The sequence below is a fragment of the Dipodomys merriami genome, unplaced genomic scaffold, assembly GCF_024711535.1.
Source record: "Dipodomys merriami isolate MVZ:Mamm:240054 unplaced genomic scaffold, mDipMer1.0.p SCAF_5, whole genome shotgun sequence".
Taxonomy (NCBI): domain Eukaryota; kingdom Metazoa; phylum Chordata; class Mammalia; order Rodentia; family Heteromyidae; genus Dipodomys; species Dipodomys merriami.
In genome coordinates this window covers 63157016-63180160 of record NW_027206068.1, presented here as the reverse complement: position 1 = coordinate 63180160, position 23145 = coordinate 63157016, and the positions used below count along the sequence as shown (strand labels likewise).

General features: G+C 38.9%; 1 protein-coding gene across 2 annotated transcripts in view; it reads left to right on the top strand.

The window, feature by feature from the left end:
* Positions 1-23145, top strand: part of Chchd3 (coiled-coil-helix-coiled-coil-helix domain containing 3) — a 266634-nt gene that overhangs the window by 213832 nt on the left and 29657 nt on the right. For both annotated transcript variants that reach the window (XM_069996789.1, XM_069996790.1), the window contains one exon: positions 1439-1509. In XM_069996789.1, coding sequence (XP_069852890.1) covers positions 1439-1509 — 71 coding nt within the window. The remainder of the gene's footprint in view (positions 1-1438; positions 1510-23145) is intronic.

Sequence of the window (23145 nt, the reverse complement as noted above, 5' to 3'; positions counted from 1 at the left end):
ATAGCAGAATGCCCATTGATAGCCAGTCACAGCAATCTGGGAGTTTCTCTTTGTTGTTAGTGATATGTTAGTAACTACCTCTGCTGTTAACCTCCTGGTTAAAGATGTTAAAAGAAAAACTTAAGCCAAATATTGGGAAAGAAAATCAACATGACCAGTATATATTGTAAAGGAGAAAAAATCTTGCAAGTGTAAGAGGAAGGTATGATATAACCTAAAGTTACAGTATGTGGGAAGATAAATGGCTTTTGGGTAGCTTTAGACCCACAGATGGATTAAAACCTCTCCACATATAGACTAGTGCAGTTGATCACTCAAATTGCAATTTTTAAAAAATGCAGAAGCAGTCCACTTAGAATATTGTCTTCGTGTCAGAAATGCACCTTTGTGCTTGAAAATGATAAAAAATTACAATCGATCCTTACAACTGTTCTGTTCATCTTTATTGATCAGGTGCAAGAAAGATAAATCGTAGCCCAAATAAGATTATAGTAAGTGTTAGCATTGTAGGGGACTATAGGTTGATAGAAAGCCATTCATCATCTCAAATGGTGACCTGTCGGTGGCTCCAGCCACCCTGAGCCTGATGTCTAATCACATACCTATTGATTTTATCTACATCCTAGAAACCTGGATGTGACTGTCATTGGGCAACCCAGATTGTGAAATGCAGAGGGGTCGCTGGTGTGAAGAGGGTTTCGTTTTCATTTTCTCCCCAACTGCCAATGATTTATTACAAAATAAACCACTGTAGTCCTGCCCACGGGTGAAGCCTGAGTGAGGGGGTGAGGGTTAGACCTATGTATCACAGTGTTGAGTTCTTTTGTATTGCTGTATATTTTGCAGGGGAGTTCACTGAGTCTGAGAGAGCTCATCTAGTCCTACCGGAGGAGTGGTTTCTAAACAGCCAGTCACAATGGATAATTCTAAATTCTCCTGCCCTAGAAAAGGCATGGCATCACTTACCATTGCGACTTGTCATTTTGGTGTAGATTCGGTAGTGGAGTACCTAAGGCTGCCCTTCACTTCGATTGAATAAGTTATTACAGATGCTGATACTGTTTAAGTTTCCATTCCACAAAGAATCCAGCTTGAAGACAAAATATTATGTAAAAGAAATAATGCATAAACATCTGAATTAGAACATTAATAGACTAATAAGCAAATGTAAATGTGTGATCAAACAGCATTTGACCTGGCAATGGTAGAGCCAAGTAATCTTTCAAAGCTAAGAATTTTCTCAAGAGAGGGTCAAATATCGTTGAGTTGTAACTATGCACATTTATTCTGTAAATACAATCTACATGTGCCACTTAGATAAGAGATCCTCTACACTATTTCAGTGGCTGAAACAAGGTTGTATATATTTTTTGAAAATCGTAGATCTTCCACACATTTTGTCTTCTTAGATAGTGAAATGCTCTTTTTTTATTCACAGAGCTCAGAGTTCTACAAAGTTACCACCGAGCAATATCAGAAAGCTGCTGAAGAAGTAGAAGCCAAGTTCAAGTAAGTTTTTTAACATTACTGTGATTATTTGCTCTTCTTAACAAGACAGAAACACAATTTTATAGCTTTCTGAATAGAGAAGAGTTCGTTATGTAGACTGTAGAGTACGTGAAAGTGTTTTGGGGGTAGTGAAATAGGGCCATATTCTGTGCTGTACCAACAATAGGATATAGGATAATTGATGAAAGCTTATTGAAACTTCATGCATTTTATGAACAAAGGAAAGTAGAAGCAACATAATAGAATTTTCATTTGGAATAGTATATAAGACAGAAAGCCCTTGATTATGAAGGTGATATTCAATTGCCACCTCTATTAATAGAATTACAGAAAACATTTACTTCAGTATAGTGAAATAATGGGCATGTCCAAGTGTGGATACCTACCTTTCTCATGTTTAAACTATCTTTATTTTCTTTAACAAGAACCCTGAAAGCATTTAAACCGTAGACTTTACCTTGCCCTTGATTATGGAGGTGAGTTAAATTGCTGCCTCTGTTAATCCTTGGGATGCTCAAGTGAATGTTCTGTAATTGATGGATCAGAGTGTCCATGACCCGTAGCCTTGTACATTCTCTCTGTTGCCAACTCTCCTGTCAGGTAAGAAGACATCATTAAGCCTTTTTCCTGAGTGTATAAATGATCCCATTGTATCACCCTGTGAGAAACAGATGTGCACATTAATGAAGCAAAAAAGGGTGTTGTGACAGGTTTAGTTAAAGGACTGCATTGGGCTCTGACCTGTATTGTGCATGTTTGTAAGTATTTGATAAAATGACAATTTGCCTTGTGAAGGTTAAAAATGTGTTTGTGACTTTAACAAAGTATCACTATCCCACAATACTGTGAAATTTATGTAATCACTTAATCTCAATAAAAAAATTGTTTTTTAAAAAAATGATTAAACCTTAACATACTATTTTCTGCTACAGTACAATTTGTGTGGTAATGGATATTATGTTCACTAAGATTTGTAAAAAACAAAACAAAACAAAAAGGATAGTTTTAGGTGTATTAAGACTGATAAAAATGGCCAGTCTTCCTTAGTAACTTATCTCTTCTGGGGGCAGTGGAAAAAGACCTCTAAAATGACTCACAGATTAAGACGGAATGAGAGAAACAACCCACCATTGCCTGGTTAATTTATTTATTTGTTGAGGGGGCACAGTTCTCACTCTAGGCTGGCCTTGAACCAGAACTTCACAATCACCACGCCCAGTCCACATCCTTCTCTATCTATTTGTTTGTTTGTTTGTTTGCCAGTACTGGGGTTTGAGCTCAGAGCTTCATACTTGCTCAGCTATTGCTCTACCCCTTGAGTCATACCTTTAGCCTGGACTTTTGCTGGTTATTTTAGAAATAGAGTCTTGCAGACTTTTCTGTCTGTCTGGCTTTGCATCTGGATTCTCCAGATCTCCTCCTCCTGAGCAGCTTGGATTCTAAGTGTGAGACACTGGTACCTGGTTTAAAACACTATTCTTTATAAGCTCCTATATTCATCTGTCTATACTGTCATAAGCTTGTAGATTTACCATAGAGAAGCCAGCTTTGTACTAGCTCCAAAGGCACTGGTAACGTCTAAGCCTTTGATATTCTTTGTGGACTTCTCAGTCCATTCAATAGTAGTGGAGTGGGGTTGACTGAATTATAGAATATGAGCAAGCAGCCAATCATATTATGTGATGAGGCCCAATAGAACTCTGCACACATACTCGCAGGTTGACATTACTTGATGGGAGTTATCATATTCTGATACCAGGTCAGTGGTCCTGGGGCAGTGGACGCATCCAGATTGCTACTGTTTCAGATTGCTCTGCATCTCCACTTTTGTCTGATTCTATCATTTTCCTTGTGATAAGCCATACCTGTGATTTAATAGCTTCTGGTCAGTTCTGAGATTTTTTTTTTTTTAGTGAATTATTGATCCTTAGAGTTGTTTGAGAACTATATGACACTTTTTTGTCAAGGAAAAGGGTAGAGGGAGGCAGTCTAGGGATTGTTTCCTTAGCTATTTGACCAACTTCATTACAAACAGAGACACCAAGTTTACACACCATAAAGGGATTTCAAGAGTTACTGTATTACATAATAGCTTTCATTAAACCCCTAGGAAGTGATGGTGTGTTGACTGTACAGGATGCTTATTATCTTTGATGGAACAGAGATTGCTAGGAAAACTATGTTTCTCCTTAGAAGTTTGACCATCTCCGGTACTAGGAAGTGATGGTGTGTTGACTGTACGGGATGCTTACTATCTTTGATGGAACAGAGATTGCTAGGAAAACTGTTTCTCCTTAGAAGTTCGACCATCTCCGGTAATCATGACCCTTGAGTCTTCCACAAGGCAGTAGGCAGTACTCTTTCCATTGCAGAACAGCAATGTCTTGCCTGGCTCCTGGCTCTACAACCAGATTAGCATCAGCAAGCCTTGCCTGAAGATCTCTGGGCACTCTGCAGTCCCTCGTTAGGCACTGAAGGATTTTAAGGAAGATTTATCCGAAGGAAGTGGAGTTCATTCAGGTGCATCCTAACTAGAGGAGATGGATTTTTTTTTAAAGTTGTAATCTAAAGGACAATATTATGTACCTATTATAGCCCATCACACACAATCACCATAAAGGAAATGAGAGCAGAGCGCATTTATAGCTGAACACAACTAACGTCCCTCTTGTGGGTAAATGCAACCAGATAACTAATAAGGTGATTGTAAGCACCTTAAAGCATTAGCTCACACTTTGGTTCTTCAGGTGTAGTTTGGGCTGCCAACCATTTAAACACTGAAGAATTAGTGGTACAATTTCCCTATTTTTTTCTACAAAGAAGCCCCCTGTTTGATTCTGAGTGTTCAGCTATGAGCCAGGCAGGATCATACGAGCATGAGACTTAGACTTCGTCACAGGAGAACAAAAAGAAGACAACGTTGTAACATTAAAAGCTGGTCAGACACAGTGGCTCACTCATGAAATGCTAAAGGAGGCAGTGATCAACAGGATCATGGTTTATAGACAGTCCAGACAAAAGGTTCATGTGAGCCATTTCACTCAACCACCAATAAAAGACAGGTATTTTGATTTACACCTGACATCCCAGCTTGGAGGACAGCATAAAATTATAAGGCTTGGGGCCCAGGCCAGCCTAGGTATAAATGTAAGGTCTTACTTGAAAGATAATGAAAGTAAATAGGGCTGGAGTGTAGTTCAAGTAGTAGAGTGCCTGCCTGGCAAGCATGAGGCCTTAAATTCAAACTCCACTACTTCCAAAGAAGAAAAAGTTAAGTATCTTTTTTAAAAACTCCAAAAAAAAAAATCCAAAGTCCTATGATGACCAGACAGTTATATCACAACAAATATTAAGCTATTAAAAATATTATTTCTCAGTTGAGTCACAGTAGCTCACTCCTGTAATCCTAAGCCATGTAGGAGACTGAGGTCGGAAGGTCATGCTTCAAAGCTACATGAGCAGAACAATCCTTCAGACTCCATCTCCAGAAAATGCCAGACTGGAGGTCTGACTCACGTGGTTGAGTGCCATCCATAAGCAAGAAAGCTGAGTGAGCACAGGAGCACAAAGCCCTGAGTTTAAGTTCTGGTATATGAGAGAGAGAAAGAGAGAGAGAGAGAGAGAAGAGAGAGTGTGTGAGTGTGTGTGTGTGTGTACGCGTGCGTGCATCCTCATTTTAGTAAGAAGTAAAAGACAAGATAGAGGATTTGTACTGTCTCTTTTCCTGCAGGAACTTTTGTTCATAACAGCTTTCAATTTTTAGCTGTAACATGTAAATCATTAAGCAAGTTCAACATTTTTTGGACATTCAGCTTTCAGAACTACCATTTCTTTTTCTATTCCAACAAAACAATCTTTATTTGTACTTTATATGACCTGATCACCATAGTTATTATTTGCTAAATAGAACAACTTACGATGTTGGCTATTGTTCCATGGTATTGGTACCATGCTGTAGATGAGCTGAATAAAATTTGTGTTCTGTATTAATCCTTTAATTCTATCCTCTCAGTTATAGAGTAGTAAAGTAATATATTCAATAATGTTACATGGTGCTTAGGATAAGGTAGTTTGCCTGTGCCTAGCATGCATGAGGCCTTGGATTCGGGCCCTCATACCTTCCCAAAAAAGTTAAGTGCAGTCCTTCACACAGGTCTAATACCACATAAATGTTAAATTGATCTTCAGGTTATAAAAGCATATGCCATAGGTGATATTTCTTCATTTTGATCCCACAAATATCTATATGCAGATAGATTCTTCAATAGAGGAATGAGATGGATGCAGGGTGCCCACATTGTAGCCAGGACTAAGCTCATAAAGCAATCGGTGGCAGGACAGTGGTCCTGCTGCAGGGCGACATTCTCTGGCAGCCTGGGAACTGGAGCACTCTGTGTAGATTGGAGCCCATAGACCAGGCCTTAAAAAGGAAATGCTGTCAGAGTATTTATGCTCATGCAATTGCTTTTAAAACAAAAAGCACATACCAAACAAATGTAAAATGTCTAAAGGCAATACAAACATTGTCAAGACAATGTAATAGCAGTCATGAAACACAGTCTAAAAAGGACTGGTTGATCAATTGCTCTTGTATTCTTATGCTGTCCTTAAGATAATGAAGTGACAGATCTCTGCCTTCTATAATAGAAAACGAAATATGCATGGAAAGTGACATAGAGCCCTACTGATGTTATTCGAATGGTTTCATTAAAGGTATGACTTTCCAACTTGACTTCAGTTTCTTTGAAAGTTGACGCTCCTGTGAAGGCGCATAATTTTCTGAGATGGTGCATGAATACAGGTAATGGTCCTTTGTGTGCCAGATTGTAGAAGGACTTTTCACTTTTATCTTTGAATGAAGTTTTTGAAACCTGAGTTATAAATTTAGGCTCCTGGGAAGAAGCTTGGGTTAGCCTTACAGAGAATTAAAAGATGAATTGCCCTGAAGGACTAGTTGAGGTGGGGTTAGAATATCTGAGAATGCTATGCAAACCTCAACAGATAAAACTGTGGATTGAGAGATTTAACTCTAAAATGTCCTTGAATTTTTTTTTGGTGGTGTTTTATTTCTGTTTTGGGCATGGATTTTGATAGCTGTGCTTTGAAAGAAATCTGTGAGGCTGAGGGTGACAAAGGAACCAGCAGGTGTTTCTCCTGTTCTCTAATTACCATGTGGATCGTGGACAGTTGTACCAACACTGCTTAAAGATCCTGCCTAATTGGCTGTAAAATAATTAAATAAGGTTTTGACTGGTGAATTTATAATTCTGTTAGATGCATAAGCCAGTGTGCCTGAATGTCAATGCAACTTCAGTTTGGAAATATTAGATTCATAGAATTAATTGTGCTGCAGGTACCAAGTTTACTCTGATTAATAGGCTTCAATCTCGTCTCGAAGTTTAGTGAGGTAAATTTATGTTCCCCTACCTTCCTGCCTAAATTTTTAATTAAAAGTTTTTTCAAAAGTTTAAGCTAGTCTGTGTTGCTGTGCTGCTCTTTCTGGCTTCTCTGAAGTTGAGCTCGTCCAAATTTTTAGTGACTCCACCTGCTTTATCAAATAACTCTGCTGATCAAAAGGCTTGTATGCTGTTGTCCATGTATTTGTATCCCCCCGGACCCTGTATCTCATCTCTAACACTTACTGATGTCTACTTATAACCTACTTTAGTGCAGTGTGAATGGATCTAATATGCCAAATGCACATGATAAATGTTTTATCTCTGATTCTCATTGATCAATTTTGAAATGATCAAATGGTCCATCTCAGTAAGACACTAATACACATTGATCAAATTCTAAATGACCAAGTTGACTTGGTTTTTGCTGAACACAAATTGTATTAAAGCGACATTACTTGAACATGCTGCTTTTTCTAATGTGGGAGTTGCGTTACCCGCAGTTACATTATAACTACAGTTATTGCATTATAAAGATGTCTCCTTCATAATGAAAAGTTTACACAAGAAGAAAAGAATGCGGTATTCTGGGAAGAACAGGGCTTCAGGCAAGGATTTGGGCTTTTACTAACTAATTAAATTCTACATTTGTATTGGGCCTTATTCCCCTTTTTTTAATTTGAAGGGCCGTGAGCAGGAAATACAACAGCTGCAGTGGTGACATTTTATTCCCTGTGGCCCTTGGAGCCAAGTAACATCTTGATTATTCAGTAAGAGAGTAATTGAAGAGACAAAATTCTAGATAAAGTAAATATACCTGTATCTTTTGTGCTGAGTTTCTTAGTTACAATTGCCTTCTCAGAAGTTCAAACTTATTTGTTGGTGTTTGTTTTTAGACATCTGCTCATCCACGTCAGCTTCTATAGTAATTCACGTTGCCTTGTGGAATATGAGGATTATAATTGTGAAGTTAACTATGTTTGTGCTTAAGAACAGACTTTGTATAAAAACTAATGGTAAATTCCCAGTAAATTGAAACACAAACATTGTTATTTAAAATGTCCAATTCCAGGCAGATTATTTATTATGTCTCTGACTTGTCCGTATTATATTTTTCCATCAATAAAGTGTGAACCATGAACTGTCATCCTTGCATTTGTCAGCACCTGCAAACTAAAAGGTTTCAAAATTACAAAAAGAAGTTCTTTTAGTGATCTCTTTAAAAAATATTTTATTGTCTTTAAGCAGTTGTACAAAGGCGTTACCATTCAACAAAGCAGTTTGTGAACACAGTGCATTTTGGTCAATGTCACCCTTTCAACATTCGCGCCTACGCTCCCAGCTCGCCCCTCCTCACTGTTCTTAATTTTGTAAGGTGTATGTTGCATTGTTTTGGCCATTTAACAAAGCAGTTTATGTATTCAATGCGTTTTGATCTCTTTTTTTTTTTTTTTTTTTGTCGGTCGTGGGGCTTGAACTCTGGGCCTGGGCGCTGTCCCTCAGCTCTTCAGCTCAAGGCGAGCGCTCTACCACTTGAGCTACCGCGCCACTTCCGGATTTCTGGTGGTTTATTGGAGATAGGAGTCTCACGGTCTCTCCTGCCCGGGCTGGCTTTGAACCGCAATCCTCAGCTCTCATCCTCCTGAGTAGCTAGGATTACAGGCGTGAGCCACCAGCGCCCAGCTTTGATCTCTTTTTTAATACTTTAGCAAGGATTTATTTTAGTTCAGGCTAACAAAATAAAGTAGGAAGAAATGGGAAGAGAAAGAGAAGAGACAGAGACAGTGACAGAGAAACATTCCTGCTTCCGCTGAAAGAAATGGGAAGGTAAAGATTCATGTTCTTGGTGTTTGTCCGGAGAAAACAGTGGTCTTGAAGACCCAGTCAGAGCTGTGCAGTGCTCTTGAGCTGTGATGGTTTTTTTGTTTTGTTTTGTTTTTTGTTTGCTGTTTTCTCACAAATTCATTTCTCACCAAAGTAGTTCCAAGGAAAGAGAGACCTGCTGTTTGGCAGCATTCTTTATAATAAGCACGTACAGTCATTAACCCTTCCCCCCCACCCCCAAGATTGGAGATTTTCCAGAACTATCTGGTTAGATGCTTACTTTCTGTTTCTTTTTTGGGTTGAGTCTCCATGTTTAATGTAAGATACTGTTTTATTCTAAGAGAATAGAAGTGCTGGGAAACTAGATCCTCAGTAGTTAGACTTCATCTAGGTTTTTTTTTTGGGGGGGGGGGTCGGTTGTGGGGCTTGAACTCTGGGCCTGGGCACTGTCCCTCAGCTCTTCAGCTCAAGACCAGCACTCTACTGCTTGAGCCACAGCACTACTTCTGGTTTTCTGGTGGTTTATTGGAGATAAGAGTCTCACTGACTTTCCTGCCCAGGCTGGCTTTGAACCACGATCCTCAGATCTCAGTCTCCTGAGATTACAGGCATGAGCCACCGGCATCCAGCTTGACTTCATCTGTTTTATGTTTCCATTTCTGTTCTACAGAGGGGCGCAGGGCAGGATGGCAGAGCTGCTTGTATTAGATGGCTCAGAAGGACAGGAGCAGGCCTGCAAACGGGACAGACAGAGTTACCTGTTTCTGCAAAAAGTCATTGCAAACTGTAGCCATCTCTTGAATGCCTACGTTTGGTCACAAGCTCAGGAGGATGGATCACTGTGGAAATTTCTCTATTCTTTCTATATAACGTGTGAGGAAATCGTAGATGGTGAAATATTTGCTGATAAATCTATGATCTAGAGCTCTCTTCTCTGTCCCAGCTCATAGCTGGGGGTTGTTAAATTGCTCTTCTTAGACTTTGTATAAGAAGCCTGTCATAAATTTCCACTAAATTTCAACCCAGTTATTTAATTTCATTGTTAATTAAGATTCACAGTGAATTCAGGGTCTCAAAGATATAATTGACATTATGTGTTGATCATAAGTGTTCATATTGCCCTTAAAGTCATATACCAGTGTTACTATCACTCAGAATACCAGAGACTATTCCCAACACCTGAGAAGGTCCTTGTTTCCCTTTGCAATCAAGTCTTCTTGCTGTTAATGTAATCTGTTTATGTCCTGCATGGAAATGAGTGAAGCTAGTCATGTTGCCTTCAAGTTCATGGCCCCTAAGCTTCTAAACTCATGATCTCTTCCTTGTGAGATAACAAATTGTTCTGTTTTCCCCTACAGGAACATTAACATTGAACTTTCTTCTTTAATCAATACGATCCATTAAGAATCTAGTGTACTCTACGTGCTATATGAAATATTAATTGTACCCTGTTAGTTAGATAAATGAAGATCCTGCCAAAGTGATAGCTTATTATTTTTCCTTGTGCCGTGCTATGTTAAATGAGAACATTGTGAGTTCTGGGGTACATGGTCTTTTGAAATTTGTTTATTGATTCTTGCTTATTTGAGTAATTAGTTACATGGCTTCGAGTTCCCCAAAGTTATTTCTAACTGGAGTTACTGAGTTCTTCCTCTTGCTGATTTGAACTAGAGTTCACTTACTTTTTAAGGGCTCCAGTTTAAAATAATTTCTTTGATTTTTTTTCCCTTTGATGCTTTCAAAGATAAGGAAACATTACTTTGCTTTTCAAGAGCCACTCAGCTACAGGTAGAAAGCGGAGAGCTGGCGGGAGGGCCAATTAGAGTTAATTATTGTCTGACTGACCTGCCACATTATAAAATACCCAAGACTTCTGGAAAGGTAGACTTTAAATAATGTCCTCATGTCAAATTCACAAAGTTAACCATCTTAAAACTTAACCATGGTGAAAAATTGTATCAAAGATTCTGTCTACCCATCAAAATAGTAGCTGGCAGGATTAGCTCTGGAATCTTGTACAGGGTAAGCTATATTATGCCTCTTGCTTTTGTGTTATAACTGCAGAGTTTGGCACGTCCATTCTATATGTTATCACTTCTTCCCTGTTCTCCACCAGATATTTAGGTTATAGATCTATACAGTTATCTAAGTGCCTTAGATAAAGCCACTTATAAAGTTGACACCAGAACTTTCAGGTGATTGTACTTAGCCAAGGGTTTCTCTTGCCCTTTTTAAAGAATAATTACTAAACTGTTCCTCAAGGACTCAGTCTGTCAAGGATTCGTATTTCTTGCTCTCTGATTTTCTTTAGAATATAAACAAAATTCAAAAATTGATAAATTGGATTAAAATGTTGAAGTTCTGCACATCTTAAGACACCAGTAAGAGAATTTTTTTTCAAAATAGGCAGATGACTTACACTTCAAAGGGAGATATATGAGTGACCAATTAGCACATGAAAAGGGCTCCACATTATTAGTTGCCAAGGAAATGCAAATTAAAACAGTCTGAATGGCTAAAATCCAAAGACTGATAATACTTAATTGTCCAAAAAGATGTGGAAAAACTATAATTCTAGTGTTTTGTTGGTAAAGGTTTAAAATGGTAAAACAAAAACAAAAACAAAACAAAACACCACTTGGGGAAAACTTGTAAAGTTTCTTAAAAACTTTTCTTTATCTATGACTCAGCAGTCATAGCTACATCAGTTTTAGCTACGTCCACGGTGAGATTTCTACACATATGTTCATAGCAGGTTCATTCACGTTAGGCAAATGTTTTAGAAACAACCCCAAAGGGGCATCATCTGATGATAGGCCATCCATACATGTGTGGAAAAGTGTGTTACACATAAAAGCAAAAAAGCTAGATGTGAAACAATACTACTGTGTGTGATTCCATTAGATGAAGTCCAAAATTAGAATGATACCAATAGGTACCTGGAAGTACTTAATGAAGATAGAGAGTGACTTGATTGCAAAGGGACACAAGTCTCTGGTATTCTGAGTGATAGTAACACTGGTTTATGACTTTAAGGGCAATATGAACATTTATGATCAGTGCATTTTATATGTCAATTATATCGTTGAGACCCTGAATTCATTTTTAATTTTAATTAAGAAAAATGCTAATTTTTTTTTCTTTTTTCTTTTTGTTGGCCATGGGTGCTGAACTGGGCCTGGGTGCTGTGTCCTTCAGCTCTTCAGTTCAAGGCTAGAGCTCTACCACATGAGCCACAGCACCACTTCCAGCTTTCTCTGCTTACATGGTGCTAAGGAATCAAACTCAGGGTCTCATGCATGCAAGGCAAGCACTCTACCAGTGAGCCACCTTCCCAGACCCTAAAAAAGGGAAATTTTTAATACTTGAAATTCTCAATTTTTAATTCTTTGCTCCAAATAATACCATAGTCTGAAGGAACTCTGGTTACTAATCCTATCCACAATCATGTTTTTTTAATCAGAATTTGAATTTCTTATCTCAAAAGGTTATTCATTCAGTATGTTGGTTTTTTTTTTTTACTATAGACATAGGAATGCATCATGTTATTTGCTTCTAAAGAATTAGCTTTCTTACCCTTCTGAAATTACACTTGCCTATTGAACTGTTTATGGATCTCAGGCACACAAGGAAATCTGTAAGCTATTTGCTAATTCCAGTGTTTCCAGGAGGAAGACCAGTGTTGCTGGGGAATGTGTTGGCGAGGGCGGGGGGTGGGGATGGGGGGACTTTTTTCACTACCATTTAGCCTGGAACCATGTCAATAGGCCTGTTTAAATTTGGTAAATTATTTTTGATAAAGAGATTTGAAGAGAGTAGTATTTGGAAATGAAACATTTGTACAGTAGCTCTGGCACAGTTTGAGATATTAATCTTACTCGGCAATTTGTTCATACTATTTATTGAGTCCCGGCAGAATGCTTGAAAACTTGTAAAAGCCTGCATCTTGGCCCTTGCCTGCATGTTGAAGTGAAAGCACACATGTTCACATGTTAACGTGTCGCCAAGCATCCCAGCCATCCCCAACTTGCTCACATGGCTGCCTTAAGTTATTTTCTGTGCCTTCTCATTCAGTGGCCCACAGTTAAATTGCCTTGTTCCTTTTGTGAATTTGTATGTCCAAATGCTGGTAATCAGCTGCATCCCTTGAAAATTGATAGATGTGCTCATGAAGGAGAGTTCGTGCTCTTGGCTCCATTTCACAAGTCACCCCAGCTAGTGTTTCTGGATGAAGTTGGCATGAAACTCAGTGCAGTGTTGTATCTGGCTTTATACTCATTTCAAGAACTGAAACCTCTCTCTTTTCTTTTTTTTTTTTTGGACTCTGTTTCATGGGCATTGTGGGAATCTTTCAAGCACAGAGAAGTCAGTTATTTGTTAATTAACAGTATTTACTCCAGAAAGACTAAGGGCTGCTGTTGTGTACTGGGATTTTTCTTTCTTTCTTTCTCATTTTGTTCTCTTGTGCTTCTGGGACTACAGAAATATCTAAGTATTTATGAGACAGAGCCTTCTATGGAGAGTCTAGAAGGTACACTAACCTGCCACTGGTGTAGATCTCAACAAAGTGCCTGCACCAGAAATGGATGCAGCATGGTTTATGCTTGAGATTTCAAAGGTAGCATACACCTGTTTCTGCTTTCCGGATGAAAAATGAATTGCCAATTACTGTCGACATGTTCAGACATGACGTCTCATATGGCAGAAACCTGCTCATCCTGCTTTCTGCTGGGCCCCCAGCTAAGAAACCATCAGTTCCAGGAAAGGCCTGTGTTGGCAAGGAAGAGAAGAGCGAAGGGGATTTGATCAGTCTCCAACCCTTCAAATTTTAGGTGTTTGTGCGAGCTGTGGGCAGGAGGTCAGCGCCTCTTCCCTTGGTGTCCCCAGCAGCACGCTGGAACAAGATGAAGTGATCAAACCCAGTGCCAGTGCATCATCAGTCTCATTACTTTGCAAGCTGCAAGCCCAGATGCTGCTGTTTTCTGCGTCAGGCCTCGCCTGATTTACATTCATAACACCTCCATTACAGCTCATTTGTTACTACTCATCATGAAATGGTTCCTTTCTTTGCATGATAGTACAAAGGACACTAAAGAACCAAAACATGATGGCAGTGGGATGCGTCTGAGTCTGACCAGGTGTGTCCGGTGTCCCGGTCAGCAGGCCAGAAGCAGGAACTAAATGTTCCATTGCTTCTATCATTTGTGGTTTTGATTTGATAGTGGTATGTGGCTTTGAGAGTCTTTCTGAAGTCACTGAGCATCAGTTAAGAGATTGGATTTTTCTAGACCAATTTCATATCTCTGCTATATTGAGAGTGCTTCATAATTAGTGAATTCTGACACCCTGTCCCCATTTGCTTGGCTTGTTCCCTCAGTGGATAGCTCAGTGGCATATATTTATTATTTCTTGAAAGTGTTAATGTGACAGCACTTAATTGACAAGTTTCCCTTTGATGCTCCAAGTTCTCTTGGCTCTGGGAGTACAAGATTCCCTGCCCTCAGAGTTTTATACTCATTAAGAATATTAACTGTCTCTTTTGAAAGAGTTTATTAACAACATCAAGATCTGATAAAAAAAATTATAACTTTAACATTTCTTTAGGAACTGTTGAGAACCATATCATAGGCATCTCTGGTGGGTTTTGTGTGTTGGAAATACAAAAAGTGGCCCACCTGTGAGAGATGTTAGCATGGAAGGTAGAGAATGCTGCGGGACTGAGGACTTAGGGTGCGTGTGGAAGGGGCTAGCTTAAACACATCTCGCCTTGACGTGTTCTCAATGTAGGTAGTACCAAAATGGCTGTCTATTAAGGAGGAATCAAATACTAAGAATAGTTTGAATTAAATGAGAAGAGATCAGATGGAGTATGGGGCCATAATGGAACACTAAACTCAGATTTTGAGGAGGTTTAAATACTGTGCTTAGAAAGGCAAAGCTTGTACAATATAAAGATTTAATCAAAACTTCTACCTACTTGGGAATAGTATTTTTCTTTCTTTTCCTTCCATCCTTCCATCCTTCACTGGTACTGGGGCTTGAACTCAGTGCCCTGTATTCTCACTTGGCTGGCACTCTACCACTTGAGCCATGTTCCATTTCTGGCTTTTTGCTGGTTAATTGGAGATAAGACTCATGAATATCTCTGCCTATGCTGACTTCAAACCATGATCTTCAGGTGTCAGGTCCCTGAATAGCTAGGATTTACATGACAGAGCCACCAGTATCCAGCTTGGTAATTGTATTTTTTTCTGCCACTTATGCCTGTTACCCGTAGGTCTCACAATTAAAATTAGATGTTTTGAGCTGCACATTGTTTCTAGACATTCTCTACTCCATATACAAGTATAATATACATATAACAATTACATTTGTTATCATTTCAACTTACTCTTTGTTGAGTTTATATGAATATTCCATCCAAAACTAAGCACATAATAGCTTGTCATATTTACTATCTCCTGGCAAAGTTCAGGGCTTAAGAGAATGGGACATAAGCAATGGTAGTTTTGCCTGAGAGACCAGAAAGGAAAGAGTTAAGAAAGATTTGGTTCTTGGCATGATGTCTGAGGAAATCTCAAGTCTTTAGAAAGCAAGGAACCAGTGGGATAGTATATGTGAACTTCGTAAATGTTCCTAATCACAGACTATGAAAAGTTATCTAAGAATTCATGCAGAGCCAAATTCTGCATGTTGTTACAAAGAAAGTATTACAAGCATCTTCAGATGGAATTTCTTTAGATTTCCTCTCTTTTATTTATGTCTGTAACTAGTTGAGCATAACCAAAGTTTGTAAAATTAGATCATATTCCAGGTAAATTTTCTCCTGTTCATCCACTTGAAAATTCTACTGTTATTATTAAATACATCTTTTTAAATATGCTCTTTTCTTCCCATTGGACTTTATGATCAGTTTTTGAAATACTCTCTTGAGATTTAGGCCAGAAAGTATAAAGGATATTAGTTAAAATGGTTAGTTTTATTTAAAAATTCTTAAGTATTTTTTTCTTCCTTTTAAGAAGAGAAATGTAATTTTTCTCCTCTCCTCTAAGTCAACCCTTTAAAAGTAAAATTTATGAAGTTGTAGTTTGATATTAAACCATTCACATTAATGTCTATGAATAGAAGTGTTAACAGATTTTGTTTATTTTATAAAAATATATGGAATTATGCCATATATTAACATATTTATCATATGCCAACATATATAAATCTAGCTCTCTCTTTTTTTGTGTGCCCACAGTAGGGCTTGAACTCAGGCTTAGGGACTAGTGTTCTACTACTTTGAGCCACTTTGGTTTTCTGCTGATTAATTAGAGATGAGTCTCGTAGACTTTCTTGCCCAAGCTGGCTTTGAACAGTGATCCTCAGATTTTTTAGCCTCCTGAATAGCTAGGATTAAAGGCATGATCTGCCAGTACCCAGCATTGACTTTCAGCTTTTTGTGGTTAATTGGACCAGCTAAACATCTTAAAGACTTTCCTGCCCTGGCTGGCTTCTAACTGTGATCCTCAGATCTCAGCTTCCTACATAGTTAGAAGCATAAGCCATTTGCACAGAACTCCAGCTCATTCTTTTAAATAGCTGCATAATATTCCATAGCATTGGTCCACTCTAATTTCTAGGGTCCCTCCCCCATTGGCAGATACTCTAATCCCTTCAAATGACTTTTCTATTTTGATAGGAGAAAAAAAAAAAAAAGGCTGCTGTGAAACAAACTTGCAGATGAACCCTCAGGAATTGGCAAATACTTTTATTTCTGTAGTAAGGATGGGGCTTGAATTGCAACCTTCCCTGGCAACTGTGTTGCATTGGGCGACTTAAGCTCTTGAGCTTCTTTTGGCTGATGTCGGAAATGTTTATGTGCATTGCTATATGGTTTACATGTAAAATTTCAGACATTTATGAGCTTACCAGCCCTGTAGAAGGTTAATGTCCTTGGAGACCTAGAAGGGTTAGAGTTGTCAGTACTCAGGTCAGTTAGCCTTTGCAGCTTTCATCACAGTGCAGAGTGAAATCTACAAGGGATTTTTGTTTGTTTGTTTTGCTTTGCTTCTAAGGAAAGGCATGTTTACAACTGGATAGGATAATGTATATAGGGTTCTATGACTAAAGGAGGATATATTTAGGGAAGGAACCCAAAGGTGTAACTCCTGAATATCCAAAGTAGTATTTGTCACAACAAATTCCAGGAAATGGGAACATGGGGGGTTGGGGATTTTTTCTGGGAGCGGGGGAAAGGGGACAGGAATGGAGGGAGGAAGTGTGAGCAAATGTAGTCCTTGTATTCAACGTACACTATGTAAAAAATAAGCCAGGTAACCGTGGGTAGGGACAGAAAGGGGGAAATGGGAAAAGTGAAGGAAGTGGTGACCTGGTCCAAGAAGCACTCATAGCCTGTAACCTCTTTGTACACATCCACAATAATGACAAATTAAAAAAAAAAAGAAAGAAAGAAAAAGAAAATGAACATGTTTTGTGGATTGTAGAGTTTTTTCCCTGTTTTTTTTTTCTTTTCTTCATTTGTATAATTTAAAAAGAAGTATATTTTGGCACAACCATTGCAGGTTTTGCTGCTAGTTTGTAATTCCCTAGAGGTGAATTGAAAAGATTAGTATTAGAACTTTTTTCCATTAACTCTGGGAAAAACTACAGATCAAAAAATTGTCCTTTGGCAGAAATGTCAATCTATACATACCTCTTCTGGAGCATTTGGAACCTGGAGTGCCGAGAAGCTGACTTAATAGGAGAATTGAAAACCAAAATGTATACACATCTTCACCTTTCTACTTGACGACAAGACAAATGGAAAACACATTCTCAGAACTTGATGATGCAGAGAAAATAAGATTGTTGCTCCAGAAAGTACATTAAGGCTAGAATCTTTAAAAGATTTGAGTGCTAAGCTTTTGTAGAAAGGCTGATCCATTCTTATTAATGATACATCTATTTGTACTTCATCCTCTACAATTCTTCTTTTGTATGATAGAATATCTCGGAAATAGATTCAAGAAAAGAGGAATGTTTTAATATGCTACAGATTTTCCTATAGAATCTAATAGAAAATTTATTCACTCCTATTTGTGGTTCTTGGTCTTCCCAGGTTTTTTTTCTTAACCTTTTAGAATTTCTCAAATTTCCCCACTCCATGAGATCTATGATGAAGTAATAGCCACTTATGCAAAAATTGAATATAGTGTCTCTAGCTATCATTCACATAATGCAATAGATTTACTCTTGCAAGTTCTCCTCCTTCCCATTCTACTGTAAAATATTAGTATAGAGATGTTATGAAGGAATTCAATGATATCCATTCATGTTCTTGGCAATCACAAGCACTCAGGAGTTAGCTAATTATTCTAAGCATCAATAGTTCAAGTTTCTATTGAGTGAATTTTGTATTTTTTTAAATCAATGCTCATCGTATAATCTAATACGTATTTCTCTAGGGTATAATCTGTGGCCACAATAAAATTGCAATTGGGAACATACATGCTCTTAAAAGCATGTGTTTCCTGTCAAATAATTAACTAACATCAACACAGCTCAAAATAATAATTATATTTTATCATGGTAAATGAGAAAGAACTATGTAATTTCATTAGAAATGCATCTGGAATGCTTTGCTCAGATAAATGCCACTCTGGTTAGCTCATGGCATACTTGTCATATGGATCTTTGTTGTACCTTGAGAATATTTATACTCATTTAAGATTGTGGGGAATTAAATGTTCCTAAAACTTGTTCTGAACCCAGTTGCTTGGCACTTAGATCATTATTTTCCCTGGAAATCAAAATGACACTATAGTTTAGCTGTCTAGGTTTGTCCTTAAAAGCCTGTTGAATCCTATTCCTCTATAATTAAGAATGGAAGACTGGAAGTTGGAGACAATGAAGAACCAAAGAGAAAAAGAAATAAGGTGTGTGTGTGTGTGTGTGTGTGTGTGTGTGTGTGTGTGTGTGTGTGTGTGTGTGTGTGTGTGTGTGTGTGTGTGTGTGTGTGTGTGTGTGTGTGTGTGTGTGTGTGTGTGTGTGTGTGTGTGTGTGTGTGTGTGCGTGTGCATGTATACACTGCTTAGTAGTCTGTGCTAACTCAATTATAGGTACAGCCCCCTTTTTGTGAAGAAGCACTGGAAAACCTCAGATATTGGCCTTCTCCCTCTCTCCCATCCCTCTACCTCCCCTCCACCAACGTTTCAAATATTGTTACTTAGCTGTTGGTGGACTATGCAGCAGTTAGTGGAATCCTTATTGTCAAATGAAAGCTAATATAGACTTCCTAGTATCTACCTATAATTGATAAGATGCTATTTTATCACTTTAACTGTAGTTTCTAAATGGACCTACAACCTTTCCTTAACTATAAAGAAGACAATGAAACTTCCTTTCATGAGTACAGCATTTGGTGGTTAAGGTCTAGAGATAAAAGCTGCGGTCTTTCTTCAGCCACAGCACCATATTTATGTATTCAGTTGCAGCTGTGATGACCCTTCTGTGCAGTGGTATAAGTAGTGGCAAATGCTGAGGGGTTTTTTTTCTTTTTTTTTTTTAACAGCTTGTCTTGGCAATCACAAGATACTCAACCATCAGTCTGATCTATATGATTAAAAACACACTAAGTTCCTGCTTCAAAGCAGAATAATTGACAGTATCTAATAAATCATAATATAAAAGTTCAGACAAATGCCCCAAACTTCTAATAGTAGGCCACGCTATGTAGCAAAATGTGAAAAGAGCCTTCGACACTTCTTCAGCCCTCCTGCCTTTTGTACTTCAGCCCACTCACCAGCCCACATCCAGCCTGTCCGGAGCTTTTTCCTCCTGGTGCTAAGCTGAGTCCCTGTATTCAGAGCCCCACCCACCTTTCTGTTTCTCTGCTTGTGAACTTCGTCTGCCAGGCCCTGCTTCCCATGTTCATTTTATTCCCACCGAAAAGCCACAGTAACCTCTCCTTTGTGTTTGTGAAATTCAAGCCCTTATTAATTTGTTTCACGATTACTTGTGCCCAGTCTCTTCTCGGTGTGTGCCCTGTATACATGAGCTGGACCTGAGCTCTGATAAGCGGAGCATTCTAATAGATGCTCAATTAATATCAGAATTGTTCTTCCCTAAGCTGAACTGAATTCATAAGTCCAGCATCTTACTTTCAGCTCTCAGAATGTTTTCACTATAGCAGCAGCCCTTAAAAACAAAACAAAACAAAAAATACTCTAAAGAACTAAGAAAGAATGACTGTTGAGAACTTGAAGGATCAAGATCTTCTCTCTAGTTACAGCAAATAGTGAATCTCATTCCCAATTGAACTGGAACCTTCCTGCAGGCAGGACTTTGGTTCTCTTTCTGCATCTCCCCCACAATTAGTGAGTTTACTGCCTTTGAAAAATACATGTTGAAATGAATTCACTCAGCAAATTAGGGTGATGCCATTAAGCTGTGTCCAACCTAATGGTTTGATTTAACTAGCTGTTGATGGTTCATTACATGCCATTAATACAGAGTTGATTTTTGTGGACATTAGCTAATTGCCAGAGTTCATCTCTAAGACATGCTGGATTGAACTGGGTTTTTCTTTTGGCAGTATCAATACAGTATTTAGAAAGAGAACAAGATCTTCTGCGCAGTGTGAATTTTTCTTAAGGAAAAATTATTGGTATTTGAATTTTTCTGCTATGTTTGAAGACTGCTTTTCACTTCTGTTAATGTAGATAGATTTATATTTTTTGAAAACCAAAGTATGACTCATTAGTATTTTCTAGTTGAACCTGGAAACATCGTATCTATCTTCAAGTCTGGGAGTTCTCTACCAAGAATGTCAATTAAATACTGTATAACAAAGTCTTCTTTTTCTAGAAACCTACTTACCTACATTCCCCATGAGATCTCTATTGTCTGCTCCGTGGGTCTATATAAAACATGATTAGAGGCATTTTCTGAGCCAAGGTACTGAGGGGACTGAGGAATAGAGGGGAAAACTCATGTCTACTTTTGCATCATTCTTTTTTCCTGGCTCAATTAAAACTGCACTGATTGTCAAGTCCCATTAACGCAGTGGGTCACTCCCTTGCATTCATTAGTGACAGCCCCTCTGTAACGTGAAGCACTCTTGCCACATTGTGGACACATTTATGAAGATTGATAACAGCTAAGGTCAGTGTTAACTTTTATTATCAGGCAAGCTGTATAAGAAACTGTCTGGTATTGGCTTTTGGGTTGATTTATGAAAAGATGGTCACATGAAGACATCACATAAAACAGCACAGTAGGCAGTAGTGTTATTACTTGCGATTGTAACTGTAACAAATACTAACTAACTCTAATTAGGTTCATTGTCCTCTCTGGCACTATTCCACAGTTTGCATGGGCCGGGTCCTCTGAGCAATACAGCATCCACTCAAAAGAGTGAGTGACTCCCTTGCTTTTGCTTGAGTTAGCACATTTCTCCAAAGGTTTCCTCTTAACAGTAGCCAGCAATGCAGAGCTAGTAATGGACAGGATGGTTCAGTTATCCCAAGGTGACAGCAGTCCAGTAATTACACACTAATTTAGCCTCAGGGCACATGTACCACCAGCTCACTCTACCACACAAACCCCAGAGGTGGGAGGAGCCAGAAATTCTGGCTCCTGAATATCTGCAATCACTCTAAGTAGTAGCAGGCAGCTCTTCTGAAAAATAGTACCTATAGATTCTTGCTCAATAGGACATTTGTCCCCAAGGAGAATAGTCACTTTGCCTCTGTTTTGTTGTTGCTGTGTGTGTTTAAAAAAAAAAACTTTAATCTACTTTGGTAGATCTTTTAGGCTGAAATCTCACCAATCCATGTTGCATCTGAATATGCAGAACGGCAGCTGTGTTTTCTTTTAAATGAAGGTAATTGTGAGAAAAAGGGTCTCTGTGGATCTCCCCTCCCACCCCAAAAAAATTCTAAAAGCTTGGAACCCCAGAAAAATCACTCCAGTCTTCTCAGCTCCTTATAAAGCTGATGAGAACTGCCACAACCAGCATATTCTCCAGAGCTCTGTGCAAATTACCACCTTGCTTTCCGCTCCCAGCTCTGTGTCTCTGTGGCTCATGTCTCTCTTTAGGCAGCCACGCTAGGCTCATGATTGAACCTACCTCTATTTCAATATGCTATGAGCTTTTGAAGCTTTCGGGTGCTATTTCTTGAAAGAAAAAAATGGCAAGATTTTGCCAATCCCCTGAATTTTGGTTAGCTTCTTTATCTGGGAAGGTCTCTCAAGTAAGTGTGGAGACAGTGCTCTCTGAAGCACCCCTTAGTCATCACGGTGAACAGACATGGCCCATCTCCCAGGCTGGGTGCCTTTCAGGACCTCTTGATGCTGGGAAGGCTTCTAATGCCATAAGGCCTGGGAGCATGGTCACAACCCTGCCCCTGCCCCTGCCCCTGCCCCTGCCCCTGCCCCTGCCCCTGCCCCTGCCCCTGCCCCTGCCAAGGAGGAGGACGCTCAGCAGCAGCTGTGAGAATCACATTTGGCCCATGATGGCAGCAAGATGTACCCCAGGAAGCCCTGCACTGATTTTGGGAGAGCCAAATTATGAAGGTTGGATATGTGAGATGGAGTCATTACGAGCTTTCTGGAGAGACGGTGCAATTAAAAATGAAGCCAAATGAGCGAGTATACTAAAGTATGGGGAAGGTACTTCTCAAGTGCTCATGAAGGCAATCTGGTGACTGTCAGGAAACTTCTAAACACACACCTCAAAAGCTAAATACTGAATCTCTACCTCCCATCAGTTTTAGTTACGACCATGGCTTGAACATTTATAGAGCCCCACTCTTTCTTATTTTTCCAGGAAATAAATTGTGAAGCCCGGACAGTATTTCATGGGTTTTTATTTCCTTTCAGAGAACGTGGAATGAGTATGGAAGAGGCATTATCTGGTCTCTTTCTTGCTTTCAGAAACCTTGAGTTTTATACCGCAAAGTGCCGTTGGAGACAGAGCCAGGCCTCATGAATGTCAGCATCACAAAATGTTCAGCCCTGATCTAAACTGTAGAACCACAGGAAGTGCAGAGTCAAGAGAATCTAGCCCAGTGCCAGAGCAAAAACACTAGGAGAGAGTTTACTTGCAAATAAATTTGGTTTTAGGCACCAACTTCAGTTAGTTATGGTGGCTCCCTGAAACATTAGGTAAGAAGGATTCCAGAACTTTGACAATAGCTTATGCCTGAGAGAGGATCAGGATTTATTAGTGATGTCTGTCAGTGGCATAAACATTGAAGAAAGTTGGCATTGTTACTTCACCACTTTCTATACTTACTTGAGAGGCATATATAAATATCTGTTTATTCCTTAATTAATGGTACCCAAACCAGAAAGAGGAGGGTAGTGGGAAAGAAAAGAATGAAGGAAAATTGGCAGCTCTGCAATATTAATATCTGTGCTCCGGCCTCTT